The sequence below is a fragment of the Pteropus alecto genome, unplaced genomic scaffold (assembly GCF_000325575.1).
Source record: "Pteropus alecto unplaced genomic scaffold, ASM32557v1 scaffold123, whole genome shotgun sequence".
Taxonomy (NCBI): domain Eukaryota; kingdom Metazoa; phylum Chordata; class Mammalia; order Chiroptera; family Pteropodidae; genus Pteropus; species Pteropus alecto.
In genome coordinates, this window is record NW_006433950.1 from 2,403,576 (window position 1) to 2,420,644 (window position 17,069).

A 17,069-nucleotide genomic window follows, 5' to 3' on the forward strand; every position below is an offset into this window, starting at 1 on the left:
GTGCGCCGCCTCGGGCCCCTGCTGCTGGACCCCAGCCTGGCGGTGAGGGAGACGGCGGCCGGAGCGCTCAGGTGAGCAAGAGGGGGGTCCGGATGGCACTGCGTCCAGCCGGCGCCTTCTGTGTGCCACGCGCCGTCGCTTGCCCGGTTTCATCCTCAGTGCATTCGTTCTAGGCAGCGCGGGAGCGCCAAGAACTGCCCAGGGTCTCCCATTTGCAGAGGCGGGATTTGAACTCAGGCACTTAGGCTCCAGACGCCTCTATAACCCCTGGAGCTCACACATTCCATGCGTCCATCTTGCTGCTGCCCCCGCAGTAGCCTCCTGGCCTCCTGGCCTTCTGCCCAGCATCCTTCGTTCAAGGCCTAGCGCATTGTGCCCTCTCCAGGAACCCCTCCGTAGAGTTCTGAGGTTCAGGGAACTCCAGTATATGTGCCAGATTTCTGTGCAGGGGACTTTGAGGCAGGACACTGAATGTGTCAGCCAAGATCCCAGGTTGATGAAACAGACAGGAAACTAGTGAACAAGCAAAACATATTAGATAGTGGGACGTGCTGTGGAGGAAACCAAGAGGATGATGGGTTGGAGGTGAGACGTTACTTAAATTGGATGATCTCTAGATGACATCTGTGAACTGAGCGAGCTGACCAATGAGAGAGTCAGATACTGAAAAATGGGGAAGCATTTCCTGACTGGGAAGCATTTCCTGATAGCAAAGGAGCGAGACAGCAGAGGGCTTGGCTGGTTAGTGTGGCCGACTAGCCTGGGGGCGGGGTATTATGGGAGGTAAAGCCAGAGAGGAGGACAGGATTGAGTGGTGCAGGGCTAAAGGACCTATTCTAAGCAAGAGTGACAGGATCTCACTTACCTTTTCAAAAGGCCAGGCTGTGCGGAGAATGGACTGCAGGAGGGGCAAGTGGAGAAGTTAACATCTGTAGTTCTTAAGAGTTTTGTTTGTATTTTTTATTCATTCATTGACTTGGAAAGGCAGGGTTGCTTCAAAGGGCGTCATTCTCAGCAGCCTCACCCTTGCTGGTCTGGAAGTCTTGATTCCAAGAAAAGATCCCTTCGCATAAGATTAGACTGTGAATTGTTTACATTAAATAGGAACAGTCTTCTCCCCTCTACCTTCCCTATAGGCGCACGCTTGTGCGCTGTGTCAGACTGAGTTGTTACATAACTAAGTCGTTTGTTGACATCATGTAAAAGGGAGCCGAACAGGTGGAAATTGATGGGTTGGATCTGTAGCATCTTATCGAAGTAATAATCAGTTTCATTTGGGAGACCTCGAGTATGGTTAGAAATAGAAATAAATTTGAGGGGGTAGTAGTGTTTTGTGACATGTGATTTGAAAGTAACACATATTTTCAATTTCTTGTGTAGAAATCTCAGTGCTTGTGGAGGTTTTGAAGTTTGTGATGACATGGTGACTAAGGATATCATGACTCCTCTGGTCGCACTGCTAAAAGAGGTATGCGATTTTTCAAGTATTCCGATGACAGTTTTTAAATATAGCTTTTAGGATGCAAACTTAGATGATTATTATTATTTTTAAGTACTTTGGTGATATTTTGTCTTCCCTCAAATCATCCTTTGGGGATTTTATTTTTCTGGAAACACTGATCTCTCCTTGCTGATACCAGTCTCTAGTTTGTCCCCACTGCCTGTTTTATGTGTCAGTTGGGAAAGACCTTCCTAAAACTATAGACTGACTCCTTTAGACTTTCAACGTCATACACTAAAAATAATCAGAATTATAGATTGCTTATTTGTGCACCGGTTGTGTTTTGTGTGTTATTAAATCCACACAGCACTCCTTTCTGGCATTTGTAGAAATTTTTAATACGACCGTTTTACAGATGGAAGCTGAAACACAGACATTAGGAATTTGCCTTGAAGAGGACATAAAGCTCCCAAACTTAATAAACCAGCTGTATTGCATGAGGTAGTTCAGGGTTAAGGAGCTCTGTCCGGCATGCCTCTAGACCACTGTTCTAGACTGGTAGGTATTTTCACTTACAGCCATGTAGAGAATATCCAGTTTTGACAAGAGGCCTCATCAGTCTCATTCGCTTTAAAGCAGTGTTTCTGCTAGAGGTGATTTATCCCACAGGGGACATTTGGCAATCTCTGGAGCCATTTTTGATCGTCAGGGCTTGGGCGTAGGTGTTGTTGTTGGCATGTAACGGGTACAGGCCAAGGATGCTACTGAACATCCTACAGTGCGCAGGACAGCCCTCACGGCAAAGAATCATCCGGTCCAAAATGCCAGTAGTGCCGCAATGAGAAGCCCCGCCCTTCGGAGGAGCCGGGCTGCCCTAGAGGGACAGCACTGCAGACTGGCTCGGTGGCCACCTTTGGAGCCAGAATGCCCAGCCTCACCGCGTGCTGAGCGGCACCTCCAGCAGGCTCTCCGCGCCTCAGTTTCCTGTTTGTAGCGGGAGGTTGGGGATAACAGTACATCCATTTCTTAGGTCTGTGGTAAGGATTAAATGACTTAATATATATAAAGCGCTTAGAATAGTGCCTTGCGCATCGAAGATACTGTATGGGTGTGAGTGAGCTCTTATTATGCGTTACCCCTCTTTGCCTCATTTACTGTCTGTCACATTAGAAAAAATACTTCGTATTGGGTTTACATTTTCATTTAAAAGGCGAAATGCTTTATATCCAGTTTGCGTAGTGATTTGAGAACCTCTCTCGTCTGTATTTCTTGCCGAAAGGGAGCAGCGTTGTGGGGATTGTACGGATTCGATTGGCTTATTAACCGCTACGGTTTCCGATGTTTATTTTTTGTGATTCTCCACTATCATGCGTCTTTTTGTTTGGTTCTTCCTCTGAACCACAGTGCTAATCGTGATATTCGGTTACAGTGTAGTGCTGGACTGGATTCAGAGGAGATGTCTCCACCGGAGAAAAAAGACCAGAGCAGAAGTTCTATTGAGAACATAGCCAACGAAGCGGTGAACGTGCTCTGGAACGTGTGGTAAGGCACTTGCCACGCTCAGGCCGCCGTGCTCTCGGCGAAACCGCAGAGGACTTTCTGTTCTCCCCGGGGGGGCCTGTGAATCGTGGTGTGAGTGCTGGGTAGGAGGTGACGTCAGGTGGCCGAAGGGCAGCCCTCCTTCCTGGCTTAGCCTTTGCTAAATTATTTGCCGCATCGCTACATCATGTGCTTCTCAGCTCGTCTCTCCAGTCATTGCTGTCGACAGAAATCAGAGGAGTCGTGGCCACTGGCCCCGTATACCTTAAAGTTGTCCTACAGCCAGCCAGGCCCGCCACAGTAGCTGCTTTGCACTGGCGTCTGGAATGGGACAGGGGCTGCAAGCCCGGGCTGGTCCTTTACTCCACCCTGACGTTGCCATTTGATAGGGCAGTAGATGCCTGAGAAGAGGTCCTTTGGCCCCAAAAAGAGGCCACACTCCATCCCATGGTCATAGCACAGATGGGATGGAGTGGACTTGCTGTTAAGAAAGAGCTAGAAACACAACCTGAATTTGTTTTTTTCTAACCCGTTGTGTGTTCCACATTCCTGTCTAGCAAGATCCTGTCACAGTTCCTTACTTTTTAATCAGCTGCAATTATAGCTTCTGAGCTGAAAGCACAGGGATTTCTTAGAATGCAAGATTCAGTTGGATCTGAAAAGCTGCCTCCAAACCTGTCTGTGATTTCATTTTAAACCCGTGGATGCATTCCACCAGAAAAATAGGAGAGAGCCGATTTGAGGAAATGACGTTTGAGCAGGCTGGTGGGGGCTGCTTTTCTGTGCACCAGATAACTTTTCTTATGTAAATTGTTGAACTTGGAAATTTTCTAAACATTTCTTTGGAAAGAGCCGGAAAAAGTGATCTTCATGGTGACCTCTCTTTCCTCAATGCCCGTGAGCCTGTCTGTATCATTCCAGTTGTCATAGCTCTTCATGTGTTTGTTTTACAGTTCAGATTTTAAATTATATTTGCGAATGTATATATTTTAAGTTATCTTAACACATGTATGTCTTACCTTCCTGACTTCACCTGACTTTGGGCTTCTTGAGGGTAGGCTCATAGCAATGTTGCAGTAGCTAGCTAGCTAGAAATAGTTTATCTTTAGATAAAGGATTGAATTTAATAGTTTAGTCAGCTCTGTTAGCTATTTGTGTGTCATATATGTATGTGATATGTGTAGGGGAATACTTTTCTCTGGAAAATTATTATAATTATTATAATTACCTTTGTTTACCCGGTCTTTTGTATGTGTGTTTATTAACAACAGTGGTAACAATCACATTAATTCATTAAAGGGTGGTATAATTTAAAAAACGTAGTAATTTCTTTGTTGCAGACTGCAGTTCTACTTGTTGAAATTATAATAGTCTAGAAGGAATGAATAAAATTTAATTTTGCTTTCTTTAAAATTTGTGCTTTTTGTGTGATAAGTAGAGAGGCCTTTAATCCTCACTTTAACGTATCGTTACGGTGGCTAGCGGAGGAACAGTGGATTGGATCCAAGAAGCCACCACTAACCAAACGGCTGGTCTTTGGACCGATCATTCCGCTTCTAGGGGCCTGGGTTTCCTCATCTCTAAAATGAGGAGATGAAGTAAATGATTTCTAAGATCTCTTCCAGCTCGAGCCTCCCATAAGGACACGGGCTCAGGCAGAGATGGGCTGCGAGGCCCCACGTGCTGTAGACGTAGAAACAGCCAATCATGTTCATGGGCAGTGAAAATGAACGGGCGCTGGTTTCTTCACGTGTGCAAGTGGCAAGTGTTTGACCCCACCTCTCTGGTTCTTTTATAAAGCTGGATTCATTTTTTCATGAATTTCTATGGTTGATTTCTTAATGTTAAAATGTGAATAGTAAAACCTTTTTTCCCCCCTTCGATTTAGTGAATGCAGTAGTAGAGCACTATCTATATTCAACAAAGAAGGCTGTTTGGAGATTATATTAAAGTATTTAAGTAGATTTTCCACCAATGTCGACCTGGCTGTTTCAGTAGGTAAGTGAAGAAAAGGTGATGATTTGTTAATTATGTGTGATCTTATTCAAAAATCTTTATTCAGACATAGCATGTTTATTGTAAAGGAGTGATTTCTTTTTCCTCATTGTCTATAAATGTATAGTGAGTTCTGTTGGTTCTGAATCTTTTAAAATCTGTTGTTAACACTTACACAGTTTTCCTGCTCTTTCCTGGGAAAGGGAGGGAGCGATTACGTGAGCCCGTGTGGTTTCTAGCGTGTTACTTATCTTAGAAGGCTTTAATTCCTGAGCTTTCATCTCCGTCGACGGGGAAACTAACGAACAGCCACCGGGCCTTTGAGCCAGAGTTCATTGGAATCTAGACTTATCTCAGTGTCTTGCACCACTGTCTCCTGCTTTCCACAGAAAACTGATAACCTGGGCTTTTTTTTTTGAGAGAGGAAATAATGTGATTGAAATTTCACATAGACCCACTTCCCTTCTGGGGGGCAGGGCAAGTCTGGCAGCTTAGCTGCCCGTGGCTCCCTCCTCCTGTGCCTGGGGTTAGAGAGCCACTGGGGGGGCCCTCCTTCAGCAGAAGCAGGAGACAGAAACTGGAGAGGAGCTGGTCCCACAGAACTTTGGGGTAGGTAGGGTGGAGAAGTAATTTACTGCCCGGGGTAATGGCAGGCATCCAGCCGTCCTTTTATTCTCCTGTCAAGGACAGTGTATCCCCCTTACGGTGCTCCTCCTGGCTCTAACACGTGGTTTCAAGAGAACAGAAAAGAAAAAAATAGTGGAGTAAACTCTACTGGGAAAAATTTAAAAACCGGCTTCTCAAAATGGAATCTTTGAAAGAGGGGAGATTTGTGAGTAAATGTGGATTTTTATAAACAATCGAACTAGGAAAGTGGTAAGTGACCTGAGGACAGTTTTTCTTACAATGAGAATTTCAGGAGTGAGTTCACAGTTTTTAAAAGAAAAACTTCCCTTCTATTTTTGTGCCTTTAGTCTTGTTATAGATTTATTTTTTTAGATTTTTCTGTAATGAACTTTGGAAAAATGGATCAAAATAAAGTAATTTTGCATTGTATAATAATTTCCTTTCTTCAATTTGTAAGATTCATGAGGTTTTAAACGAATGTCAGATTACTTTTGTTCTGAAAATCAAGCAAGGCTTACATACAGTCAAGTGAACTTCTGAGATTCCATTCTATGTATTAATAAAGTTTTCTTTGAGCTTGTATCGTCTTTATGGTAGCAGTCACAACTTATCTTGGCCTTTTGCCAAAGTGAATTGAATCTGTCTCTTAATGAGAAACATATTACATTTGGATGTATGTATATGAACATATATGCGTATGTGGATTTGTGTACAGATATATTTTGAGAACCAAACTAGATCACAGAAATAGCATGTATTTTGACTAATTTGGACGAGTGTGATTTACATTGAAATTTTTAGACCTGGCAAGAAACGGATTTGTGTGGAATACAGTATCTTGAAAACACATTTGGGCCTGCTTCCATTTTATGCTTCAGAGGTCTCCTTTGTCAAAAGCTTTCATACAATCCCAGATGTTTTGATATTTTCAATTATTTTTAATGTCCAAGCTGTAATCAATTGTCTTGTTTTAATGCGGGAGAGGAGTTAAGTGGATCATATGTCTTAATATTTTAATTTGCTCTCATTTTTATGTAAAATACTTTTTTCTTAAAGAAATATTGCTTCAGCAGAAATAACCGTAACTTTTAAAGTCATGCTGAATTTAAAGGAGGCCAGAATGTACCCAAACCTAGGGCTTGTCCTTCACAGCAGACCTGCCTGACAAGAGCGAGCCACAGACTGGTGTTTGGTCTGCAGGCTATTTGCCTCTGATCCATGATAAGTAATAGAGGCTAAGCCTTTACTGGTGTTTATGGTGACTCCACATTGTCATGCCATTGGAAACCCTTTTAAATTGTATTTTATAAAAGTTTAGTTCTTTAAAGAATTAGAAATTAAGAAAAAAGAAAACATCTTTTATACCACTGATAGTTTGGGAACCCTCATTTGCATGTATTATCTGTAGGTACGTACATATCCTACAAAATCTACCTGTCCGAAGAGTTGTAAAGATGTGAATGTTTTTTGATGAGTTATTTTTGTGTAAATTATTCTGGTAGAATTCACGGTTTCTGAATATCTCATCTTTGTCTTGGTAGCGTATTGTTTGCAGACAGTGACTGAAGATAACGTTGAGCTGCTGAAATCTTTCAGCGGCCCCGCGCTACAAGTGCTGGAGTCAGCACTGCTTTCTCCTGTCGGTTCCTTGGAATATATTCTGTTAAAGACATTGGTGGCAGGTAAAATTTAGTGTGTCTCTTTGGCAACCTGTAATAAGTGGAGACGGGGTCAAAATTCCATTATTTCACCAATCAGGGCTTTCTGTGCTTATGTCTGTTCGGAAAATTTTAATGTTTAAGTGGAGACCCTTAATTCAAGCAGTCGTGCAGAGTTGGGAAGCCTTCTAGAAGAGGTGTGTTTGCAAGTTAACCAACTACTGTTGTCTGATGAAGAAGTGCTTTTGTCAGGGTCCCCGTATTGACCCGTGAGACCGGAAACTGGCGGGGGGCATCCCGGACGCAACCGCTCCCTTTTCTGTACGGTCTTCACCGCCAGCTCTTTCCTCCTCAGAATTTCTAAACACAAAAATAAAGTAATCCGATGACCTGTTGAGTAATTGGTAATATATACAATTTCTGTACATATTTTCCTCTTGATCTTCTGTACCTATTGGCCTTACAGAGGTAATTTATCTTGAGTGGTTTTTTTTTTTAAAGTGGTAAAATGCATATAACCTAAAATTTACCATTTCAGTCACCTCTGAGTGTGCAGTTCAGTACTGTTAAGTACATTCACATGGTTCTGCATTCAGTCTCCAGAACTCTCTTCATCTCATGAAACCACAGTGCTGGACACTCCCTGCTTCCTGCCACCCTCCCCCAGCCGGCACCGATCCACTCGCTGTCTGCTCTGGGTGCCTCATGCACATGGGATCATACAGTATTTTTTTTTTTTTTTCATGATTGGCTTATTTCACTTAACATAATGTCCTCAGAGTTCATCTATGTTATAGCACATATCAGAATCTCCTTTGTATTTATTTTTAAGGTCAACTAATATTCCACTGTGTATATGCCACATTTTGTTTTTCCATTCGTCATGGGTGGACACTTGGCTTGTTTCCACCTTTTGGCTGTTGAATAATACCTCTGTGACTATGGGTCTACAAATATCTGTTTGAGTTCCTAATTTTAATTCTTTCAGGTACATACCTACGAAGTACTTTTAAGTCACCTTTTTTTTTTTCAGTTAGCCTAACTCTAAATGATACGCTTCTGTTCTACTTTGATAAGCAAAAAACCAGGAACCTACCTGCTGTCTGTCTGATTTGTCCGCGACATCTGGGAATTTTAGTACATTTCGTTCCACTTTTGGAAAATAAGAATCTGCTTCAGAGAGCAGCTCAGGTTAAGTTGAGAGAATGCAAGGCGACTTCATTCGTTTTCACAGAAACTTGATCATTTCTGTCTTGGTCTGTTGCTGTGTAGTGTTGCGTGCCAGGGAAAGGAGATGATTGCAAAGGATTGTAATAAAGGGAGCAGCCTCTGCCGAGTTTTTTTGACATTTAATAAAAACCGAACAAAGGCAGAAAGGCAGTGGGATCGAGATTTTTTGAAATTACACCTGAGCTTAAAAAACCAATCTTGTGGAAACTGTATTTAATAAAAGATTTCATAGGAAGTGCCTCTGTCCTTATGCTCATTTTTTTCCCCAGGCACAATTTGGAATCTGAAGGACATTATTCCATCCAAGAGTCAGGCAGAAATCATAAATGCCATACTGAAGACCTTATCTGAAGTTTTGGAAGTGGATGCTGGTGAAGTGGTTATTCGCATGAAGGAGGCCGAAATGCACAGGTTAAAAGCGGCTGCGGAGGCGGAGGACCCGCCGGAGAATGCTAATGGCGACGGCTTGATCGAAGATGACGAAATGGAAGAAATTCCTCGTAAGAAAAAAGTCCGAAGGAAAACTTTCATCTCAGATCTACTTCCAGTGAGTCAGATCATGCTTTCCAACATGGATTCACATAGCTGTTTCCTTTCAGTGGGCATCCTCAGCTTTGTGGAAAAATGTTACAGCAAAATTAATTATAAAGCAAATTTCAGTAAAAATCAAGTCATCTTTTCCCTTTAACTCTCATTGTAACATCAGAAATTTACTCCCAAAGGGGAAGAAAAACTCCTGTCTAAAACAAAATTTTTTACACAAATGATTTCAGACATGTAATAGACAGACTTTTGCAACACTTTACAAACGTGATCATCTTCCAGCTCTTGTGGCTACACACTGCTTCCCAGCCTGTCTCCAGACCAAAGGAATTTTCACTTTGCTTAGATTGTCTCTTATTTCAGTATTTAGCCTTACCAGAGAAGCAAGCCAGACTTTCGCTTACCCACGACTGCCGCGCAGAGCAGGGGAGGTCGGGTGATCGTGAGACCCAGTGATGTCTTGTAGTTCTGCAGACCGGGAGGTTGTGGCATCCTCATGCTGGCAGCTCCTGTGCGACGTTGGGGTGAGGGTGAGCAGTCTTGGTAGCAGGAGACGTTTCAGCTGAGCCCGTCAGTAGGGGTGGAGCCGCACTTTGGGAAAACATTTCCCCAGGGAGGAGAGCAAGTAGTCTCGGGCAGATGGGGAGCCCGGACGGAGTCGGGCTCTATTCATTCAGGTGCACACTTTCTGCGCTCCTGCTGTGTGCCAGGCACTGTGCCGGATGCTGACGACAGATGATTAAGACATATTTCTTATCTTTGAGGACCTTCGCCGTCTTGGGAGGAGAGAGACGTGATTATAATTTATTATGATGGCTGTGCTAAGAACAGCGATAAGGCCGTGCACAGGCTTCTAATGGAGTAGTTTCTATAGAGAAGGCACCTGTGACTCAGCCCTGATGGGAGAGGAGGAGAAGAGGCTGTCAGAAACGGCTTTGGGGACGGGACACCTGAGCTGTCACAAAGGATGGGGTAAGACAGCGAGGTGAGAGCAGATGGGCGTTGGTGGTAGGAGGCTTGGGGGCAGGAAGACCAGTCGGGGCTGCTGAGGTCATTCTGAAGACATGCCGAAGCCCGAGCTGGAGGAGTGCTGCTGACGCCCCTCTCTGCAGCTTCAGACGTGGCCTGTCCTTACGTACAGCGAACCGAAACTGAGTCGTCTGAAGTCGGCGTCTTAGAGTTTCGATAAGTTTGTGCCCAATGACAATGCTTTAAATGGCATGTACTTGAAAATCACTGGATCAGTACACCACTTTTTGCATTCGCGGAGTCTCGTAAAGCAGGAATTGGTGGTGGTTTAAAGAAACCGAAATGGCATAGTTAGAACTGCTTTTCTCAGCCCTCGTGAATAGCTGTAGGTGCAGAGCACTGTGTTAGTGCAGGGTGACCACAGAAATGAGAAGGCCATGCTGCCCTTGAGTCGCTTGCAAATCATAAAGTGGTTTAAGGGTCGACTTTAGCTCAGGCGGTTGTTCATCATGGCGGACTACTAATCCGTACCAGAAAGTGGCTGAAAAATCACAGCACACCCCTTTCGGTGCGGGGGACACAGCTTTGAACCCCAGACTTACTCCTTGTCTCACTCGTGCATCTGAGTCAGTTGAGTGGAATCTAAAAATCAGAAAATCTGGACAGACAGAGGCACAGCTGTGCGCCTCGCTGCCGCGCCCCCCCACCCCCCGCCCCCCGAAGGGTGTTTGCGAAGGGCCCGGCGGCATCTCTCAGTGTGCGGGAAGGTCAAGTCCTAGCTTGGGATGTGCGGGGCTCGTGTGCACGTGCAGCGTCCGATGTCACGGCCAGGGCAGGAGACGCTGCCGCAGCGGTCGGCATCTCACTGACCTCCTCCTGGCCGGTGCACTGAGTGAGTGGCACCCCCGAATTCCCGTCAGCAGAACCAGGGAGCTCTAAGCTCCCCAGTGTCCTGGGCTCCAGCCGTGCTTCCCAGGGCCCCGTATAGGGAGTGAGAGGGGACCGAGAGCCAAATCTCCCAAGGTGAAGTGCCACTGGTTAAAAGAGATGGATGTTTAACTCTCACTTAGGGATTGACTTTTTTTAGTGTTATTTAGGAATAGATTTAGGTGCTTATAAAATGCAGTGTTTTCACATAGCAAAATCTTGCTCTGCAGTCTGAGCATGACTGAGTAGACTGGATGGTTCACGTGCTGGTCAGTCAGCGATACGCAGGTGCCCGGAGGGCGCTGGGCATCAGCCGATCCGTGCAGGAAGGCAGGTTCACCGTCAGCTCCGCCCCCTGCCTGTGCAGCGCTCCTTCAGAATCAGAACTGCCGACTGCACCATTTAACTTCAGGGGCTGCAGTCACACCTGTACAGAACCCACCACCCCAGGTGATGGTTTTCATACATGGAGAAGTAGCGTACTCTCCGCCCCGCTTCCACAGTTGTCACTTACCAAATCATAGTGTCTCATGTCCCCGCCCCCTCGCCCTTCTCACTACCGAATATTTTGAAGCAAGTCTCAGATGTCATAACATTTCACGTAGGTGGCTCTTCGTGTCAGTTTGACAGCAGTAAGAAGCAGGGAAATGTTCTGAGCAGCAGAATTGTGGGAAAGCGACACTTAATTCCCGAGTGCTCCTGAGCCAGCTCTTCGTGCATCCGAAGTAGCTCAGCACCCGGGAACAGCGGGTCTTGTTTCTAGATGTTCCTTTAGGTGAATATCATACACAGCAAACAGGCTTAATTTTTATATTCATTCTTGCCAGCAATAAAAAGAAGACAAATATAGGGATTCCTAAACTACATCTATTAAATTAGCAATTCGATTTTTTCTTTTTTTTTTTTTTGGTGGTTTGAAATTACAGGTAAATTATTGCATGAGGAAGTTGCTGGAGGCTTACGAATGAGTATAAATATTCTGGAAAGGAAAGTAGGACTATGTCACGGATCTGTAGTTGTGTTTTTAATCTTTGACCCAGTAAATCTGAGGAAATAAGATATCCAAGTAATTGAAATATTCCACACTAGTGAAATGCTTAATAAATTACAGTGCATCCGTCATTCCGACAATAAAATGTACGTTATTTTTAGCTCAAGCACTGTTTTGGAATATCGGTGTAGCTATTTCACTCTTCATAGGTGACTTGGGGATTGAGGCGATGCCAGTTGATGCTACCCATTTTTAACAATGTCAGTTGATGAGTTAAATTCATGTTACTCATTTTCAGAGGAAAAACTCTCCTTTTTTCAGTCTAAAAGACATGCTTTATTGCAGTCTGCAAAGGAAGCCGGGAAGCAAGCCTTTCTGCCTCTTAGCCGAGCTCTGCTAGTCATATAAAGGCTTGTTGGTAGCTCTTGCTAATGCAGCCTTTTCCAGAAAGACATCTACGCATCCAAAAGTGACTTTGTTGTGTATTGGTGCCTGGTGTCTGAAGTGAACTCTTGTTTTAGACTTCGATTCTGAGCTGCTTCTTAACACATTAGGTGAAGTTTCAGGGTGAATTCATTTCGGAATTCCTGAATATTTATCTGTTCTCTGCAGCTAACTAAGCAGCACTTAGAGAATCCCCGTGCAGACGGATGGAGCCAGCTGACAGTGTGTGCTCCCGGTGCCAAGAGGGAGCATAACGCCGTTTGTACTTAAGCAGTCACGACTTCTGCTCCCCCTACCCCCTGCGCGCCGTATCCCAGATGCAAAAAGCACCCAGTAGGCTTTGACTAAGAGATACGTTTCCAAGCATTGAGAGTCGGTTGCTTTTGTTTTTGTTTCTTAAGCCCACTAACAAGGAACTGAGAGAGGCCACAGCGTTGCTGACGGCTCAGCAGACTGCTCTGGAGCTCATCGTCAACATGTGCTGCAGCGAAGGTTTGTTGCCGGTTTACGTTCTGCCCCTGGACCGAGCGGCAGCTTCCATGAGCGGTTTCTTAAACGTTTCAGGTACGTGTGGTTTGCACTCTTCCCAGATCCCTCCGATGATGAATGGGAAGAGCTTTCCAGCAGTGACGAAAGTGATGCCCATACGGAGAATTCCCTCAGCGAGGGCGGTGGGCAGCTGCTGTCTCCCCTCTGCCTCTCCCATGAAATCCACACTGCCCTCACCAGCTGCCTCATCCCCAAGAAGGTAATCGCGTGCGGCCTGGGCTCATCATGGAGCATGGGGAAGGCTTAAAGCTGCCGGTTCAGAAAGCAAAAGACGTGAGCTCAGACTAGGTAACTGGGAAGGTCTGGGAAACAGAACATTGGACAATCCTGGGCGTAGGCCGAAAGACATCCTCATCAAACCGGACCACTTCACCGAGAAGCAGTATGTTGGGGTTTGTAAAGCGATCACATGTAACGTGACTCTAACCTTTGCTTTACTGACTTTTTTACATCTAGATTTTTGAGAGAACTGCCTTTCCCAACAGCATTGCAGTTGACGTCTGTTCTAGGAACCCCACTTGGAAACCTTTGATCAGAAAGTAAGAACTTCTCTGTTTCAAAACTGTTTGTTACTGTGTCGTTATAGAGAATGGTTCAGTAGAAGATGCCCCCCCCCCCATTCAAGGGTTCCATTCCTGTGCGTGTCCCCTGGAGGGACACGTGCTCGTGTGCCCAGTGACCTGGGGGCGTGCATAGCGGTGCCGTCACAGTTTCCCAGCCTGGAGGCGCCCCCTCCGTCGCGCAGTGGTAGAATGGATACGTGTGTTTTGGCACAGTCCCATGGTAGACTCCGAGCCAGAACTGCGCACAGCGTGGGTGAAGCAGCGCCGAGCGAGAAAGCTGGGCACAAAAGCTGCGCGCGCTGTGATTCAGTTGTTAGAGTTCGGGGACAGGTAACACTGACCCAACCGCGTGTGGAGGTACGCGTACGTCAGGGTAAACCTGTGAGGAAAAGCAAAGAATGTTTGCCATGAAAGTTGGGGTCGTGGTGACCTTTAGGAGTCAGGGAGGTGGGGCATGACAGGAAAGGCATGGGGGGCTGTGGGGTGCCAGCAGCGTCCATGTCTTACCTGGGCGCATGGAGTTTGCTTTATAAACTGTTAACTGTATATGTGTTGAAGCGCCTTACGTAGACACATCATGTTTCACAATTAAAAATAACTCTAAAGTTACCGCCATGTGTAGAAGTTTCTCTAAAGCGGATCCCTATGACTCAAAAGCAAGCTGAGCCACAGGGGCCTGGAGCGCTGCAGCGGTTCAATTTGGTCGGTTGACCGTTCGCCTTCGGGCGCTCGGCTCACTGCCTCCGACCTGCTGATAGACGCTCCCAGTTGGAACCGAAGCCGAGGTTGCCGTTGGTGCTGGGTGGCGTGGGGTCACCGCTAGAGAAACCGCGTTTTCCGGCTTCCTTTCCAGAATGAGCACTGTTCAGTGCAGAGCCCTCGTGTGTCTCCAGAGTCTCGTGTCCCTCCTGGATGTGGAGCATCTGGGCGGAGCGCCAGCCCTCCAGGCTCTTGTACAGCATCTGTCACAACTGCTCTTTTCTCAGCCAGGTAAGCCTTCGGGCCCGATTGCGAAAGACTGCTCAGGTGGAACAGTTTTGGAGGGGCAGAAACGTGGACTTTGTGCTTCATTTGTCTTCCAGCCTCCAGCAGCCTCTCCAGCGCTGTCATGTACTCACAGCTGCCTGTGTCATAGAGTCAGAACAAGGCATGCAGGCCGGTCTCTGGGCTATAGTTTTCTTTTTTATTAAAATTGTTTACATCCAGTTATGTCAGACCAATTAAGACTGAATCACATATGTTGTAAGTGTTAGGTCTTATTAACATATTTGGGTAGTTATTTTTCTTAAATATAAAACCATTTGATTTGCGTTTGACCGGCCAGTACACATACGCGTTACAGAATTCACGGGTTATTAGAGGGTGCGAAGCGGGCAGCTTTGCTCCTCTTGTCGTGCATCACCCAGTTCCTCTCCCAGAGTCGGTCACTCTTACCAGTTTCTCGTGTCTTCTTCCAGAGAGATCCTTGATATAAAAGCGCACGTGCTTTTAAGGCAAGTGGCAGACTGCCACACACACGAGTGTACGCCTTCCTTTTCCGAACGCGTCTCTGTTCAGACATCTTTGCGTAGGAAGAGCTGAATCTCCAATCCGCAGGTCTCTGATATGGAATCGTTCCATTGTAGACCAAAAGCCAGGCAGAAATCCTCGGTAGTTAACTGTTCTCTCTAGCGACCTGCGCGCGGTGTGACGTGCTCTCCTCACAGGTTTTTGTGTTCGTGGTAGAATCTCGGCGTGGCCACTTCAGGCGTTAGAAGCTCAAACCAGACGGAGAGACTGATAGGAAAAGAAGTCTAGTTAAGGAAGATCCTCCACATTCTTCCAGCCAACGTGCATGTGTATGAATGTGCTGGTTTTTTAGCTCCTTAGTTTCGTGTTTTCAGGGATTTTTTGGAGGATAACCTTGAAAATAGATAGTATTCGCTTTCTGCACTAGAATCCACTCAGCAAATGAGATATGACTTCATTGTGCTACATTCAGTGTATTCTTGTATTTCATTGTAAACTGTTATCACTTCCCCTTCTCAGACATGACAATAAGTCCAAGAGTTAAAACTCTTAAAAGATCAAGGTACGATCGCTTTTGACTAAATACACGTTTCTGCATAAACATCCCTTTAAGAGTTGGTCCCCAGCAACTCTTAAACATTCCTTTAAGAGTTGGTCCCCAGACTGCTTTGCAGTCTTACATCAAGTTCATGAGAAGTGCTGTATGATGAATGGAGTGTGTTTTAGAAGTTGTAGATTAATTTTTAAAAAATAAGTAACTGTTTAGAAACCCCTGTACAGTTACGTTCTTTCTCTTCTGACCCTTTAACATTTGTCAGTTCAGCGACGTAGTTTGCACGTGGTCTCAGGCTGTGCATTCTTTAGCTGGCGTCGTCCCATGAAAGCCATGCCCAGCCAGTGCTGGCCCCGTCCCATTCAAGGCTGGGCCTGGGCAGCCTCCGTGGCACAGGGGTGGCCCGTCAGTGCGAGTGGGCCAGGTGACGGCTGTCGCTTCGTGTTTCTCTCCCAGCCTTATGAACCTGGACGCGATCTGGACGGCTAGGGTGGGGCCAGGGGTATCTGACTCTTGCTGGAGTTCTGGCTCTCGTCAGCTGGGCAGGATTTCCTGTCCACCCATTCACACGGGTTCCCTGAAGGGAGCAGGGCCAAAGCGGGGTCTCGGTCAGCAGGGCCTCCCCAAGCCTCTTCTGCTTCAAAGCCCTGCCTGACCCTAGGGAACCACACCTGCCCTAGTCCACGAGTTGCCATCTCTTGCCTCTGGGCCTTTCTCAGTCTAATCGAGGAACCACAAGCCCCATCCTCAGCCTGCACGCAGTTTGTTTCATGCACTGTCCTGTGCCTGCACCTCACAGGAAACACTCAGGTGTGTTTCTGCCGGTTCCGCTGGCTGTCTGTGGTCACTGATGTTTGCACATTCGTTACCTGGGAAGATCACGGGAAAACCGTACCACACTGAGCCTTGGAGAAATGGTGGAAAGTTTCTGAATCGTGGGGAAATATAATTAAATATTCTGATTTTTAAATAAGTTTTAAATTCATGGCTATTCTTGATAGAACGTTTTCTTACCAGAATGACATTTTTGATAAAGGACAATGGCTTCTATTTAGAGGTGCTATTAATAGTGGAAAGTTTAAAGGGTAACCACTTATATTTAGAGGTGATATTCTAACATAGGCCTTCATTTGGGATTTTTTAGATAACGTGAATCTCTGGGTTCTGTATGGATATTGTGAACCATCACTGGAGAATTAGGCGGGGAGAAGGGGGCTAAATTTCTCTTTTTGTGTTACCGTGATTGAGAGTTCAAAGTATGAGGATCAAATGGCTCTAACTTGTTTTAATTTTCATGCTAAAATACAGTTCTAAATAGTTACATACCTACGTTATGTTTGTGGTTGACATTAGAGATAAAAGGAAAAAGTTTTTAGTAGAATCTGGTCCTTCCATTTAAAGCACTAATATCAGTGTCCCCTTCATTAAAAACTATTGATCTTTAGAGCATTAAGAAACATTTCGCCATGTTGTATTTTCAGACTGGGACAAACTCTTCGCTCTGTTGTGTGGGATCTAAAATCACTCTTTC

The 17,069-nt window shown here is 45.5% G+C and overlaps 1 protein-coding gene across 1 annotated transcript in view; it reads left to right on the forward strand.

Moving 5' to 3' along the window:
• The window catches only part of HEATR3 (HEAT repeat containing 3), a 30,190-nt gene that overhangs the window by 526 nt on the left and 12,595 nt on the right, over positions 1-17,069 (forward strand). Inside the window, exons 2-11 of the mRNA XM_025044592.1 lie at positions 1-71; positions 1,381-1,468; positions 2,871-2,983; positions 4,869-4,978; positions 7,144-7,284; positions 8,760-9,037; positions 12,766-12,856; positions 12,955-13,112; positions 13,370-13,452; positions 14,330-14,466. Coding sequence (XP_024900360.1) covers positions 1-71; positions 1,381-1,468; positions 2,871-2,983; positions 4,869-4,978; positions 7,144-7,284; positions 8,760-9,037; positions 12,766-12,856; positions 12,955-13,112; positions 13,370-13,452; positions 14,330-14,466 — 1,270 coding nt within the window. The remainder of the gene's footprint in view (positions 72-1,380; positions 1,469-2,870; positions 2,984-4,868; positions 4,979-7,143; positions 7,285-8,759; positions 9,038-12,765; positions 12,857-12,954; positions 13,113-13,369; positions 13,453-14,329; positions 14,467-17,069) is intronic.